We start from the raw sequence: 14,644 nt of genomic DNA, 5'->3' as shown, positions 1-14,644 counted from the left end.
CGGATAGGACGATCGTAAGTGCGGAATGCGATTGCCGTCCAGACTTCGTTACGACTCGCCAGGCCCTCTCGAGCGGTCACAGAAACGCGGCAGACGATCGCTGCACTCGCCCCAACCCCGAGACGCACACGACCACCACAAAGAAGCAAGCAGCCACGATCCTTGCAACGGCTAATAAAGCCCAGGGTATGTGGAGAACCATGATTGAGGACGACGAGTCGAAGTGTTGTGTGTCTTGGAGGAACTCGGGTGTTGGGCCTACTCTCTGCGGCCGTTGTATGGTTCAAGTTGGTGTCGTTCTCATCTGTCACAGTCACGCTGGGGGCCACTGTGTTATAGTCATGGGTGTCGTCGAAGTGACTTTGTCTCCCGTTATCGTTTGGCTCATGCAGGACGGAGCGACGGAGCGGAAAGTGCCGAGCCTGCATCTCAGCTGAAGCTGGTGATGCAAGTCATCGTCTGTTGCGTCTGATGATGACGAAACATGCTCCGCGGACCCGATAGAACTGCAAATGCCAGAGAAGGAAGCTTGCCTGCCTTTCCGGGACTCTTCTCAATTTCCATCGACTTGGGCGGAACATGGTGCCGGCAGCACTATAAATTTACCACCAGACTAGCGAACAAGGTAGCCTTTTCGTCATGGTCGGCATTCATCTAGTGGAAATATGCTCAAGGTCTTGCTCGGACAACCTCCTGGCGTAAGTAGTATGGCCATCAAAACCATTCATCGCCGGAACGCGAGGACTGTCTCTGACACTCTTCTTCGGACTGGGTTTGTTGCCGTTAGCCAGAATAGCCGTGCCGTTCAAGTTACCATGAGACTCCACTGCGTTGCTTCTGCTCATGATCTTGCCTGCCGTGTGCGCACAGCTCCCGTACGAGAAGCGAATGAGCGAATCACCCGTCAGACTGCCAATAATAAAGACGTCGGGAGCGACCTCCATATCTTCATTGGCTTTCTCGCGTAACGTCTGACCTGTTATCAAACTCAAGTCGCCGCTTTGTGAAAGCTCCGGAACCAGTTCTGATTTCAAATCTCGAGACAGATAGTCCAGACTGCCTCGTCTGCCAACAACATATGCCATGGCTGATATGTGCCGCTCGTGGACCTCGCCAGCACTATTGCGCAGTTTGAGCGTAGCTTCGGAACCACAGTCAGACACATCAACAGCAATGATCTCAGTATTTGGAAGCCCTTCGTAGGTTTGGTCCCAATTTCGGTTCAGATCGAAAGTTGTAGATCTGGTCCTGTGAGGCTTTGGCCTCCTGTCGCGTGAGGCCTTCGGCGACAGTGCCGCCAACTTCATACGCTTGTAGACCCCAGCGTATTCAGGGTAGGAATCCGCATGACAAGCGCGCAATGGTGAAGGTCTGTGTGCAGGGTCCCACTTGAAGATATGCATCAGCTTCTGAGCCGGACTCGAAGAGATGATGATGTCTGCTGCACTGAAGCCGGAACCTATGACCAGTAGCGGCAGCTTAGTCGGCGTCGGTGGCAGGGGTGGCAGGACCTTCAGAGGCTGTAAGAGAGGTCGAGGCGGGATCAACTCGGAGAAGATGCCCGTAGCTAACACCAGATGCCGGCATTTCAGTCCATGAGACTGAACAAAGAATCCGTCCTCTGTCCTGGATATGTCAGACAGCCGAACATCGTTGTAGACGCTGTCGGATATGCCTGCTTGACTCGGATATGCTGCGAAGTAGCCTGCTACTTCTCTCCTAGTCGGCCGCATGTAGAACGGCAGCGGCTCGCCATGGTGGTTCTCGTAGTGCTCTGCGAAGGTGTATCCAGGTAGTGACAGCATGCCGGCATAGCTCAGAGTCCCAATATCCCAGCTAGCCTGGACCGGATTGTCGACCCATTGGCCGCCAGCATCGTGCGTGTCGCCAACGATTGCATGACTGACGGCTCTACTCGGATCGTACTCCCACTTCACACAGGAGGCAGTGCCCTCACTCTCGCCATATGGTCTTATAAGCGCGTCAAGCAACACATTGACGGGCAGTGCCTGTGTCGAGTACGAGTACCTTGAGGCAAGGAAATGCTCCGTAAAATGGTCAACGTCGAGGTCGACGAGGTTGGACGTGTGCCTAAGCTTCTCGTGAAGTATGCTGTCCGGATGCGGATTTTCAACGTCGTATACGGGTATGTGACCGTGCAGTATGTACGACAGTATCAGCGCAGAAGGTCCGTTCCCTGCAAGGCGGTTAGATGCGTGTACTTCAGGAACATATCCGAAGACCGCGGGGTAGGGTTACGCACCAACAATGAGCGTGTCGACCTCGCGGGGCAAGGTACGAGGCGACGCCATGACAGCAGAGCGCTGTCTGTGTACAGCAACATGCCGAAGAGATCAGTCGAGGTGCAGCAGCGCATGACGCTTTTCTTGATGAAAGAAAATATTCTTCATCATTGACTCCATCGGCTTTCAAATTCGTCCAAGATCTGGATCTTGCAGCCGGCGACAAGGGGCATGCCGCACCGCGTGGAGGAGGGGCTTTTGACTTTCTTATAGGCCTGTTGACCTCATCAATCATACATGTATGTGGTACCTTATTCTATCCCCACATCAGCTGCCACATATTGGGAAGGTTCTCGTTTACCACAAGCTTTTTCGTCCGATCTTCGGTTGAACGGCCGACGGCAGTCGGTGATGGGCTGAACGACGCGCTGAAACGATACGCCGCACGCTTCTCTGGAGGAAGTGATTCCGTCGCAGGAAGCTGAGATCGTAAGCGTCACTACCCTACTGTCATTTTACGCAAGTGCAACCACTGGGCCAGCTGGCCGTGAAGTGAGAGCGAGGAAAATGCACGATCGCCGAAACAGCCCACGTCCCTCGCAAGATGAATTGCAGTGCATGATAACGCTTGCGTGGTGCTGAACTGCCCAGCGGACTCTCCGCCAGTGTTCCGCCGGGTTTGAATTGGCTCCTAGATCGACTGCTGACCAGGAGCGTCCCGTCATGTCCTTGTTAACAACATGAGCCGCGTATGCAATCTGAAATTCATGCGTCGAGGTTAAGAGTGGATGAGAGTCGTTGTGACATGTTGCAGATGAGCGTATTGAGTACACGTTGTGCACTGCACGTTTCAATTCGGGTCTTGCGTACCTGCCTTCAGGAAAGGCTGGCAAGCACAATCTGCTTGAGCTCCTGCATGCCGTCCATACACGAAGGAGACCCAACAGGAAAGAGCGAGGCCTGCCAGTAGGTGCCGCTCATCATCGCGACGTCCGTTTCGCGCGATGCTTGGTAGTGATGCCTCCGATATCTCACGAACAAGATCACCGTAGTAGATAAGACGCGTATACAGGAAAGCGCCACGACAATCTATTCACGTCTTCCACTGTGGTCTCCTCTTCTCCGCGAACGAAGCCATTCCCTCCCGCGCATCCTCTCCTCTAGCATGCAGCGCCATCACTTTCCCTGCCCAGCTGACAGCGTCCTCATATCCATCTGCCTGCCCTCCTTCCACCCCCCGTATTCCAACCTGCGTCCAGAAAGCCCATTTCCCAAACGCCTGCGGTTGCGCTGGCAAATCCACCAGTCGTTGTACTACCTGCCTCACCCTCTCCTCAAACGCCTCCTCCGTGTCGTCCTTGACCACATCCACCGCCTGCCCAGGCAGCTCATCCGCCCTCACCTGCTCCGCGAGCGCCAACATCCGATATGTGAATGCATTACTTCCCAACTTCCGACTCACTGCCGTGCTGGGACTCGTGCATGGTAAGCCTATACTCGCTCCCGGCAACTGAAACGGCGTGCTCGCCTTCGCAATGGGTAGGTCAGTAGTGAGTGCCAACTGACATCCCGCCGCCGTCGCGAGCCCATGGATCGCGCCCACAACAGGGATCGGGCTCCGACGGATCAACGATATGACTTCGGCGCAGAGCGCGAAGGTCTCCTTGACCTCATCGTGAGACAGGCCGCGGAGTTCAGAGAGGTCATGCCCGGCGCTGAACACGGGGCCTGAGCTGCGTAACACAAGGACCTTAGGCAGATCAGCACGGTGTTCGCGCCAGGCGGGCCCGTTGAGGAGGAGCCAGGCGTGCTCTCGGATAGATTCTGGTAGATCGGTGGGACTGGTGGCGCGTTCCAGCTCGTGAAGGTGGAAGGTTGGAAAGGAGGCAGTATCCGTAACTTGCCGTCCGATGGCGAAGTGTTGTATTTGTGCAGCTGGTCGCGGAGGCTGCGTAGCACGGCGAGAGAAAGGGCGTTGCGGCGGCGCGCGTTGTCAATTGTGAGGTAGGCGGCTTTAGCAGGGAGTTTGGGAAAGCTCATGTTGGGATGGCCGTCATGTGGGATGTGTACCTTCCATGGTCTGTCAACGCAATCCAGGAACAGCTCAAGCCTGCGACTGAACCGGCAGGTACCAAAGTACTGTTTTACACGAGACAGTGATAGTAGTCGATGGGACGGGATCTCTTGGCTGCCTTCCGAGGTTGAAAGTCGGAACAACAGGTCAGTCTTGGCATAGGATGGTGTCATGTTAGGTAGATGGCATTTCTTGTGGCAGCGGTAATAGTTACGCCCATCGAAAAGTCAGTGCAGGATCCAATGCTCGCTATGCTACAGGTATGCCATGCTTGCGGACGCGATGCCTGCCTTAGGCCTTCCCCTTCTTCTTCCCACCAGTTCTCCCCTTAAAACTCCCCTCAAACCCAGGCCTCTTCGGCTTGCCCTTGCCTTTCTTACCCTTTTCCTCCTGCCTCTTTGCCAGATTATCAGTCCGCTTCTTCTGTCGTGCCGCTATGCTCTTGTCGATGCCTTCCTTGCGGTCAGTCCATTCCTTCTCGCTTTTCTTCTTCTGGCCTTCCTGGCGTTTCAGTGCTTTCTTCAGCAAGGAGGTGTCGTCTTTGACCTTCTCGCCGGCCGCACGCTTTCGAGCAGCCATCCACATGTCTTGGCTGGCTATGCGGGATTTCTTCTCGTCGTCTAAGCCGGACAGGCGGGACTTCTTCTTGAGGGCTGCTGCTAGGGCTGTAGCGGCGTCGGAGGGGCCTTTCTTTTTGCGCTGATCGGAGCCTGCTTCGTTATCGGCTTGCATGTTGGGGTTGAAGGCACTCCCATCGTCGAATGCGATTCGGCCGAAAGAGAAATTGTTTGACTCATTCAGATCAGGTGTTGATATTGGTGATCGTGGAGAGTTGAGCAGAGATCCAGAACCACCAGGGGAGAATCGTGCAGCTATTTCGGCCTCCTGCTGTCGCTGAGCTTCTTCCTTCTCGTGGCGGATCCGCTCCTTCTTCTCCACACGCTTTTTCTCCTCCTGTCGGCGGCGCTGCTCGAGCAATTCAGCGCGCGATTTGGGAGCTGTTTCGACATCTGCTTTTCTTTGACTGCGGAATGCTGCTAGAGCATTAGCCAGTCGTTCTTTTGGTGGTGGAGCTGTCGGGTCTGCGGTGGGCGGCGTAGGCTTCGCTTGAACGAGGTCTTCTGCCGGTGGATTGATCGAGGACGTTGAAGAAGTACCTGATTCCTGTGGTGGCGAGAAGACTTCGGTGTCCTCAGGCTCTGAAACATCGGACATGGATTCATCGTCAAGCTGGGTAGTCAGTGTATGCGCTGGCTGCTGAATATCAATTTCTTCGGCCACACCTTCATCCCCTTCGTTATTGTCGTTGTCAGCCTCAGCTGCGTCTTCTCCTGCATTCTCACTCTTTTCGGGCGGCTGCTTGTTGTTCTTTGCTTTCTTAGGCTTGTCCTGATTTTTGGCAGCCTTCTCAGCCTGCTTTCGAGCCTTGCTTCGATCCGCCTTCTCTTTCGACTTGAGCTTCTTTTCTCTCCTTCGCTCTCGTTTAGCGGCTTTGGCGTCTCGTATCCGCTGTCTTCTTTCCTCGTCGGTCTCTGTTGGTGGCGGCGCCTCGCTCTTGTCTATTTTCTGCTTCTTGGACTTGCGTTCTGCTCCGTCGGCCTTTTTCGTTGGCTCTTCTAGCTCGATACCGTCGATTTCAAAGTCATCGCCATCTTCTTCTCTTTGCCGCTTCTTGGATGCAGCCTCCCGTTCATCCATGACATCTTTGGCACTCTTCCAGTTGTCTGGATCCAGCTTTTGCCTCTTTGCTTCTCGCTTTTGCTCGGGCGTCTGCTTCTTCCTCTTCCATTGGTCCTGCCTTCATTAGCCTGGCTCAGCATAGAACTACAGCTACTCACGCTGACATCTTCGCCATAGTACACCTTGGCCGGTATTAACGACAGCAGCCCATCGAAACTGCGGGCATGCTGTTTCAGCCGTTCCTGTACAAATCAGCATAAAAGTCCGTCAGCAATCTGGCGATGCCTACCTCAAGCTCGTCAGGCATGGCTGCTCCTGGCGAGGTTTAAGGAATGAGTGCCTTTGAGGTTATTGGTATCATCCAAAATTTTGAATCTCTCACGAGACATCGATCGCTAAACTTTCATGACTTCCCCACACGAGCCGCTCGAAATCTTGGCTACGGTGGACTGTTTTGGGCGCAGCTCGGATCATCTCAACGCCTTTTCGGCCGCCGTACACGCTCCGACTTCCGGCACGGTCTTGTGTCACCCACCTCTCCCACACTCCAGTCATTCACGTCCATTCCTTCAATCTCGCCTTATCAGCGCTTGAAAATGTCTATTGGCTGATACGCCGTGCAGGCATTACATTGCGTGCATTGCGTGGGCAGTAGCTAGGCGAGTACTCCTAAGAATACCTCCCTCCTTGTAACTTGCATACATGCAACTAGGAGAGAAGACATGACGACTTCGCTACGATCGAGCCTTTCAGTCAGCCATAAGGGCATCTCCGACACCTAGACAACTTATGGTTCGATCCTATCGAGGACGCTGCCTTTTTGATCAGTTTCTATCGAGTAAATATCGAGTAAGGAAGTCAATCCAAGCTTTGGCCTAACCCGAAATGATTGTACCGAATCCGATTCCCAACGTAAGAGGCCTCGGAGGCTTCTTATCTCTCACCAACAAACGCTCCCATGTGGCCATGATTCAGCTGCTTGAGCCAATGACAATTCCATGTGCCATATACGCTGCCTCGTCAGCTATTATCGGGTTTGGCCGGTTCCCCAGCTGCCACTCCAAACGATGTCTCTCGTCACCCCAGAGCACTCCTGGGCTGGTGGGTATGTCACTTGAATGTTCTCTATGAGACAAAACGAGGTAAGTGGCGGCAGCACATCGACTTTGATGCCCTGCCGTGCCTTTCTTAATACGTAGTCCGTGAAGGCCGCTCTTACTATTTCTTTGTTTCGACTTTGGCACGCACGTGCTGTTTTCGTCCTTCTCACATCTCCTTATCAGCACCACAGAGATAAGAGCACTTCGCTTCTTCACATGCTCTAACTCCTTCCTCATTCTTCCTGTGCTATTCAGAGTCAACATCGTCACTTGTCGTTGAAGTATACACGTTATCTGAATCGACGCTTAGCCATGAACGGCAACCCAGATACCCGACATGGCTATCCTACGCCTCCCAAATCGCCATCTAACGACTCAAGTGGGGACCCCGCCATCACAGTGATAGCCTCGTCACGGGCAGTCAGATCTGGCCGCTTATCAGCGGCCACATTCATCGTCTCTAACCAGACAGGCAAGATCATCTCAACATACGACTCAGTGGTACCCCAGGACAACTTCCCCGCAAACACCCCATACACCGACTACTCTCCACACATCCTACTACCTGGCCTAGTTGACGCCCATGTCCATCTCAACGAGCCCGGCCGGACAGAATGGGAAGGCTTCTACACCGGCACCCAAGCCGCTGCTTTCGGCGGCGTCACAACAGTAGTAGATATGCCACTAAACGCCATCCCACCCACCACCACGGTCGCCAACCTCAACGAGAAGATCGCCGCCGCCAAAGGCAAATGCTGGGTCGACGTCGGCTTCTACGGCGGCATCATCCCCGGCAACTCCGCCGACCTCAAGCCCCTCGTCGCAGCCGGCGTCCGCGGCTTCAAAGGCTTCATGATTGAGTCCGGCGTCGACGAGTTCCCAGCCGTCTCCTCCGAAGACATCCGCAAAGTCTTCGCCGAACTCGCCGACGAGCCACAACAGTCATGTTCCATGCCGAAATGATCCCCCCCATCACCGAGTCGGTCGGCGACGACGTCCAAGTCTCCCTCCCACCACTCGCACCAAAGGGCCCCCTCGACGTCTACCGCACCTTCCTCGACTCCCGCCCACCAGTCTTCGAAACATGCGCCATCGAGGAGATAATCTCGCTTGCCCCAATCGCGCCCCAGCTGCCGCTCCACGTAGTCCATCTCTCTGCAATGGAAGCAATCCCCCTGCTCCGCGCCGCACGCGCCAGCGGCGTCAACATCACGGCCGAGACCTGCCCGCACTACCTCTCCCTCGCGGCAGAGCAGATCGCAAATGGCGACACCCGCCACAAATGCTGTCCCCCCATACGCACGCAGTCGAATCAGGATACTCTCTGGGATGAACTCGTCCGCCACACCGCAGAAGGAGTAATCAAGACCGTCGTCTCAGACCACTCACCCTGCACACCAGACCTGAAACTCCTCCCCGGCACTGTCCCGGGCCACGTCGCGCCTACCAAACCCCCCTCAGGGGCCAAAGACGGCGACTTCTTCTCCGCCTGGGGCGGCATCTCCTCCGTCGGCCTCGGCCTTCCTATCCTGTGGACCGAAATGAGCCGTCGCGGCCTCACCACCACTACACAATTCGATACGGCAATAACGAACCTAGTAACATGGTGCGCAACCAACACGGCACACCAAGTCGGACTTGAACGTTCCAAAGGCGACCTCGCAGTCGGCTTCGATGCGGATTTCTGCGTGTTTGATCCCGAGCAGAAGTGGACGGTGGAGCCGAGCACGATGCTGTTCCGGAATAAATGCAGTCCCTACCAAGGAAGGGAGATGGTCGGGATGGTGAAGCAGACCATACTACGAGGAAGGACCATATACGACCGCGGCCTATCCAAGGAATCCCATGGAGGTTTCGTTGGGAAGCAATGCGAAGGACGATTACTGCTTGAGCCAAGAAAGAAGAGGAGTGGGTTTGTGCACTGAGACGTGGTTTTGGCAGATGGGATACATCACGGAGACTCGATAGAAAAGCCAGCACCTTTATTCATCTTTCCACCCCTAATGCTACAAAGCCTTCTTCTCATTCACGTTTCCATCCTCGTCTCGATCCACCTCCTTCTCCTGCTCACTCGCCAGCCGATCCTGCTCCCTCTCCCACTTCTCCCGAACCCGCCTCCTAGCCCCACCACCCTTCCCCTTCCCCCATATCTCCTCCTTCCGCTCCCACTCCCGATCCCCCTCTTGTGGTTCTGGGCCATCGTCATCCTCCCTCCTCAACGCAATCTCATCCCCCACCCCCTTATACTCCTGAGATCCCCACTTCCTCTCCTTCTTCGCCTTCTCCCGCTCCCTTCCCAGCCTGACCTTGCGCATGTAGCCTGCGTAGACCGCTGCTTCGGCCACGCCGACCACGATGGCGACCAGCATGGAAATCAATACGCGCAGAGCATCGTTGCCGTACGCCCACCATTTTGTAATCTGGAACGCCGCGAGTCCGCAGAATATGACTGATACTAAGACGTTGAGGACGACGGAGGGGGTTAGGGGGTCATCCTCGCCTTCCAGGTCTGCGGCGGAGATATAGTCGTTGGCACCTGCGGTCGCCGCAGCGCTTTTCTTAGCGACGAGCGCGTGGTAGTCTCGTGCTTCCTGCTCGGCGCGTAGGCGGTCCATTAGGGCGAGGTATTCAGGTGACTTCTCGGGTTTGGGTGGTGGAGGGGGCGTGTAGGGGCAGGTGCCGTGGAGGAGGGTGTTGAGTGTGCAGTTTGGGAGGCCATGCTGGCGGGCGAGCTTGGAGAGGGTGACAAGGGTGGTGTGTGCTATTGGCGTGGAGGCATCATTCGGGAGAGGTGCGGATAGAGTCGATCTTGCTTCTGGTGGGAGGGAGGTCAGAGCGGAGAGGATGGCCGGGGTCGCGGTGAGTAAGACCATTGCCGCGGACAACCGTGGCACCGAGATGCGGCAGCGTTGGTGGGGGAGGAAGTGTGGGCGTGTGTTGTACCTTGTTGGTGATGGCGATCGAGGCTGTCCTGCTCGCGCAGGCATGTGCCTGGAGATGATCGGAGATAGCGCCTGTACAGATACCCCGCGAATATTTCTCGCGTCGAGCCTCCAACTCCACGGCTGTTGTCAACCGGTCTCAGTCAACTCCAGCACTTTTTGGACGACGCGACAACAGGCTGTACATCACTTGTGATTCAGGTGTGAGTGGCAGAAACCATTTGGAATGGCGTAACGCGTCGCACTACCCAGCTAGAATCACCGCGCGACACCGTCATCATGGGCAACGAACAATCGCATGAGTCTGCATCGGGCTCTGGAGGGGAGGGTGAGGAAGCGGAGCGCTTCGACCTGTCGGCGATTGAGGACACACGACGCAGTCACAGGCTCAGTCCACCGCCACCACCGACGTTAGCGGGCTCTCCGCAGCAGACTGACCCTTCACGGCGCAAAAGGCGGAAAAAGCGAGATTCTCAGGCGCAAGAGGCGCAGGGGCATTCTAGCAGTGGTTTTGATGGGTTGCACCGAAGTGGCGGTGGTCAAGAGGCGGCAGAGGCTAGCGAAGCATACGAGGAACCTCGACCGCGTTCCAATCAGACAGTGGAGGTGCGAATACCTCTAACGCAACCCATTGAAGCGCGGACAGCGCTTTCAACCCCTCCAGCACGACACGAACGAGCGACAGCGGCGCGAACAGCGCACACAGAACCTCTGCCAGAACTTGAACGAGGGACAGAGCTGCCGCAGGCTCAATCGCGACCATCACCACGAACCCTACGAGCGACCGAGGTGCGCAAGGCCCAGCAGAAGCCACGAGCTAACAGCAGCAAGAAGAGAAGGGGCACACGCAGAGTTGCTCCTGACGAGTCCAGTTCCGACGCAGAACCAGTTCCATATATCGTTGGCTCGGAAAATGAACCTCCACCGGAGCCGGAAGCCGAGCTGGACGATGCTACGAGGCTTGCGGAAGAGATTCTGATCAAGGAGGCTGCACGAAGGGTGCGTGAACGAGAGCCAGAAATGTTTAGTGAATATGCCATGTCAGACGAGAGCGATGTTGAGATCGCCGAGGTACCCATCGAAGACGCGGTCGAGGAACTTGCAGAGGCAGAAGAACAAGACGAGACTGCATCGGAGACGAATGAGCCTGTTGTGCACGACTCGGAGCCTGATCATCAGCAAGAGGAGTCGTCAGAAGAAGAGCAATCAGACTCCGAAGATGCGGATGACGAGTTTACGGGTCAGGTCCAGGATGTTGCTGCAGCCGAAGAAATCCTGCAGACTGTGGCGGAGGACGTCGCAGATGCGCATGAGCCCAATATCCAAGCACTGCCCGAAGATGAGCCATCCACAGACGAAGAGGCCCAGCAGGAGGACATCGATATGAACGACGACGCTGTCGAGCTTGATCCTGGCCCAGAAGAACCAGTTGACCATACCACAACCTCAGCCTCGAATGGTGGCTTCGATACTGCTCCAGAAACAGAACTCATCAAGGAGACACCTGTCGCAAGATCCCTGAAACGAAAGCATGGCTTTAGCAGCCCAGCAAAGAAGGTATACAGTCTCAAAAAGCGCAGGAGGGAGACACCAGCATCACCCAACACACAGGTCGATAGCGACGACGATGAGACCTTCGTCAAGCCTCAAAGGCGATCGCAGCCAGCAAAGAGACAGCGACAGAGCAGCATGGACTTGTTTGCGCAGCCATATACGAAAGAGTCTGGTCTTCGTCATCCTGTCTATCATCCAGAGGCTCCAAAGCCTGCTCCTCGCATGCGAGTCGAGGTTGTCGTTCCGTTGTTTCCTCCTGAATCGCTTAGGCAGCCCCAAAACTCGATTGCGTCGTTAGAAAGCTCCAGATCAGGACTCAAGCAACGTAACAAAAGTTCGCATCAGCAAAATAGTGAAGGACAACGAGGTGATCTTTGGGATGTGACCAATCAACCGGACAGATCACGTGCACGGGGCTCGACTAAAAAGGGGATAGCGCGGACAATTGCAAAAAGGTGGCTGGGGCAGGAGCCGGATGACAGCTCAACCTCGTCTTCCGGTTCAACCACTGACTTCATCGACAGCTCTGACAACGAACAACAATTTATCTTCAACTCGCCAAAATCAAAGAAACGACAATCGAAAGGCAAAGGTTGCGCAATGTCTAACGTTGCAGATGTTCCTGTCGATGACGCGCCGCCCGAAACTAATGGACACGCGCTTGTAAGCTCAGATTTCGGTGACGCGTCAACCGGTAACATCAAGAACTCTAGCAAAAAACGTCTCTCGCGCGGTGAAGGCGAATTTCGCTGCCCGACCTGCAACGTCAGATATGCATCTCAGAAGACTCTCAACCACCACATGAAGAGCCCCGATGTCCACGCCAATCTCTTCGACTGCCAAGATTGCGACGAGAGATTCCTGACAAAAGCTGGCTTGGAGCGTCATGCCAAGGAGAAAGGCCACGAAGGAGCCAAAGCACAGGGCGTATCAGGCAAGTTCTCTGTCGAGGAACGCGCCGCCATCGCTCGCTGGAGAGATGACTTCTGCAAATACCACGGCATCAACCTGTACGAGTTCAACGACATGATGACCGCTTCATGTCGCAAAGGCAACGAAGCTTGGTCGTACAACCGGTTCACCACCAAGGAGGCTTTCCTGCAGGAGTACTACGATGTTCTGCCTGAGCGCGACCAAAGAGCCATGCGACGTTACCGCACCAACTTCCAAAATGTCGACCTCAGTAACCAGTGGAGTGCCCAGGATGACCAAGAAATGAGACGCCTCGTCGGCGAGCTTGGCCAGAAGTGGTTGGAGATTGGCGAAAAACTCACTCGCGATCCGGAAGCTTGCCGTCAGCGCTGGCGCACCAAGTTGGCACTTGGCGATAAGCAGAACAATGGTGAATGGTCTACTGAGGAGAAGCAGCGCTTCGATGATGCAATTGTCGAGATTCAGAAGCTACGAGAGGAAGACAAGGAAGTCAATGTCGAGACCTTCAATTGGGCGGCAGTCAGTCAGAGGGTCGAGACGCGTACTGGTGCTCAATGTTCTGCCACTGGCGTGCATTGCATGGCAAGATGGCGCACGGAATCTGGATCGATTCTGGCGCTGATCAACTACTGCCAGCCTCTGCAGGAAAGGCGAAGCCGAGAGTCACGCCGGGCAAGTCGAGAATGGCCAGTCGCTTATCTGGTACACCTGGAAAGGCTGGGAAGAAGCTCTCCACAGAGCGTGTCGAAGACTCTGACAACGAAGTCGGTGATGACACCAAAGAAAATGTGGACGAGCCCACACAACCCGAAGCTGAGCAGAACGAGAAGGACGACGAAGCTTTCGCGCCACGATTCGTCGCTGTCAATGCCGAATCGGAATACCCCCCACCCGAAGGCGAAGACGATCCGTCGCAACAGCCCAAGAGGCCAGCGCTCTCTCGCACCAAGACCCCAACACAACGCATGACGGCCACCCAAGCCTTCGACGCCACCCAAGCCGACACCTCCGCCCTCCGTAGCTCCGGTCGCCGCAAGCGAAATGCGACACCATCGCAAGAGCAGCCGTCGCCGGGTATACCATTGCAGCACCGCCCTAGTCCGAGCCCAGAGTTTCGTGGAAAGCTGAGTGCGATTCTGGATGACCCTTCCAACACCGCGCAGTCGGCTTATGGTCCTATCAAGAGCTCGGGCGCACCCGCGACCTCTGATGCAGTGCAATCTTCATATCCAACTCTGCCCGATACGCAGGCCGAGGTCGAGTCGAGCCTTCCTGTGCCTGTCCGCCAGTCCAAGCGTAGGAGAATCTCGGACAACTCTCCCCAACAGGTACAGCCTGCCGCCGAAATTGAGGAGGGGCAAACTGACGAAGCCGCAGCATCGTCAGACAAACTGAAGGACATCTTCGAGAAGCACTCCCGTAAAGCGAAAGCCCAAGCGCCAGCCAAGCCAAAGAACAAGCGCAGACGGATCAACTTTCTGGAGAGCGATGAGGAGGATGAGGCTGATGGTGGTGAGATTGCGCTACCTGCTTGAGGCACGGAGAACAGCTGGCGCACCTTGACTGTCGCATGGCAGTCCGTCGTTTGTCGAATATGTCTTGTCATATTTACAGATGGTTATTGAGATCATGCTGATTAGCATGGGTCGTCGGACAACTGCTGCATCCTTACAGTACTTTCGTCGGGGGCGAGAGTACCCTCATCATCACTACACTTATCAAAGTATTGATCAGAGGAGCCGAAGGGCTGGCGCAGCAAAGGAGCATCATCAGAGTCAACTATCTGTGTACACATACCTCACTTCTGCAGTCATGGATAGCATCATAATTAGTCCTTCCTGTTCATAGTGCAGCCACCTTGCCTTGCGGCAACATTGACAAGCTAAGTCAGGGATTCAATCATGTCATATTGCTCCTGCCTATTTATTTTTTTCGGATTTCATCCGGGCTCCAGCTGTTCGCAGTCGCTCAACTCTCCAAGAATTTCCTCTCTGAACTTGAAGCCGCCCCCAAGTTTAAATCTCTGCCGTCAACCACAACTGCAAATACAACATTCCTATCCAGTCTCTGTATGCATTCTATTTGACGCCTGCTATCAGATATCATGCGCCATTTGCA

At 55.1% G+C, this 14,644-nt stretch overlaps 6 protein-coding genes across 6 annotated transcripts; 2 read left to right on the top strand and 4 right to left on the bottom strand.

The window, feature by feature from the left end:
* Window positions 1-650: 650 nt before the first annotated feature.
* AB675_3792 (uncharacterized protein) lies at window positions 651-2,312 on the bottom strand (the record flags this gene model as incomplete). The annotated part of the gene is made up of 2 exons (XM_018143874.1): window positions 651-2,197; window positions 2,264-2,312. The coding sequence occupies 2 exons, from the start codon at window positions 2,310-2,312 to the stop codon at window positions 651-653; spliced, it is 1,596 nt and encodes a 531-aa protein (XP_017995244.1).
* A 1,024-nt stretch (window positions 2,313-3,336) lies between these two features.
* On the bottom strand, window positions 3,337-4,283 carry AB675_3791 (Enoyl-CoA hydratase domain-containing protein 3, mitochondrial; the record flags this gene model as incomplete). Its single annotated transcript, XM_018143873.1, has 2 exons — window positions 3,337-3,958; window positions 3,994-4,283. 2 exons carry the CDS (start codon window positions 4,281-4,283, stop codon window positions 3,337-3,339), a joined length of 912 nt encoding a protein of 303 aa, XP_017995208.1.
* A 325-nt stretch (window positions 4,284-4,608) lies between these two features.
* AB675_3790 (Ribosomal RNA-processing protein 14) lies at window positions 4,609-6,304 on the bottom strand (the record flags this gene model as incomplete). Its single annotated transcript, XM_018143872.1, has 3 exons — window positions 4,609-6,111; window positions 6,156-6,239; window positions 6,287-6,304. The coding sequence occupies 3 exons, from the start codon at window positions 6,302-6,304 to the stop codon at window positions 4,609-4,611; spliced, it is 1,605 nt and encodes a 534-aa protein (XP_017995235.1).
* A 1,105-nt stretch (window positions 6,305-7,409) lies between these two features.
* Window positions 7,410-9,022, top strand: AB675_3789 (Allantoinase; the record flags this gene model as incomplete). Its single annotated transcript, XM_018143870.1, has 2 exons — window positions 7,410-8,043; window positions 8,100-9,022. 2 exons carry the CDS (start codon window positions 7,410-7,412, stop codon window positions 9,020-9,022), a joined length of 1,557 nt encoding a protein of 518 aa, XP_017995195.1.
* An 81-nt stretch (window positions 9,023-9,103) lies between these two features.
* AB675_3788 (uncharacterized protein) lies at window positions 9,104-9,970 on the bottom strand (the record flags this gene model as incomplete). Its single annotated transcript, XM_018143869.1, has 1 exon — window positions 9,104-9,970. One exon carries the CDS (start codon window positions 9,968-9,970, stop codon window positions 9,104-9,106), a length of 867 nt encoding a protein of 288 aa, XP_017995241.1.
* Window positions 9,971-10,318: 348 nt separating this feature from the next.
* Window positions 10,319-14,061, top strand: AB675_3787 (DNA-binding protein reb1; the record flags this gene model as incomplete). Its single annotated transcript, XM_018143868.1, has 2 exons — window positions 10,319-13,067; window positions 13,163-14,061. 2 exons carry the CDS (start codon window positions 10,319-10,321, stop codon window positions 14,059-14,061), a joined length of 3,648 nt encoding a protein of 1,215 aa, XP_017995259.1.
* Between the last annotated feature and the right edge of the window lie 583 nt (window positions 14,062-14,644).

This window comes from Cyphellophora attinorum (assembly GCF_001299255.1).
Source record: "Cyphellophora attinorum strain CBS 131958 chromosome Unknown Contig42, whole genome shotgun sequence".
Taxonomy (NCBI): domain Eukaryota; kingdom Fungi; phylum Ascomycota; class Eurotiomycetes; order Chaetothyriales; family Cyphellophoraceae; genus Cyphellophora; species Cyphellophora attinorum.
Note: the sequence above shows the minus strand (reverse complement) of the source record. Positions and strands in the feature narration are given on the sequence as shown.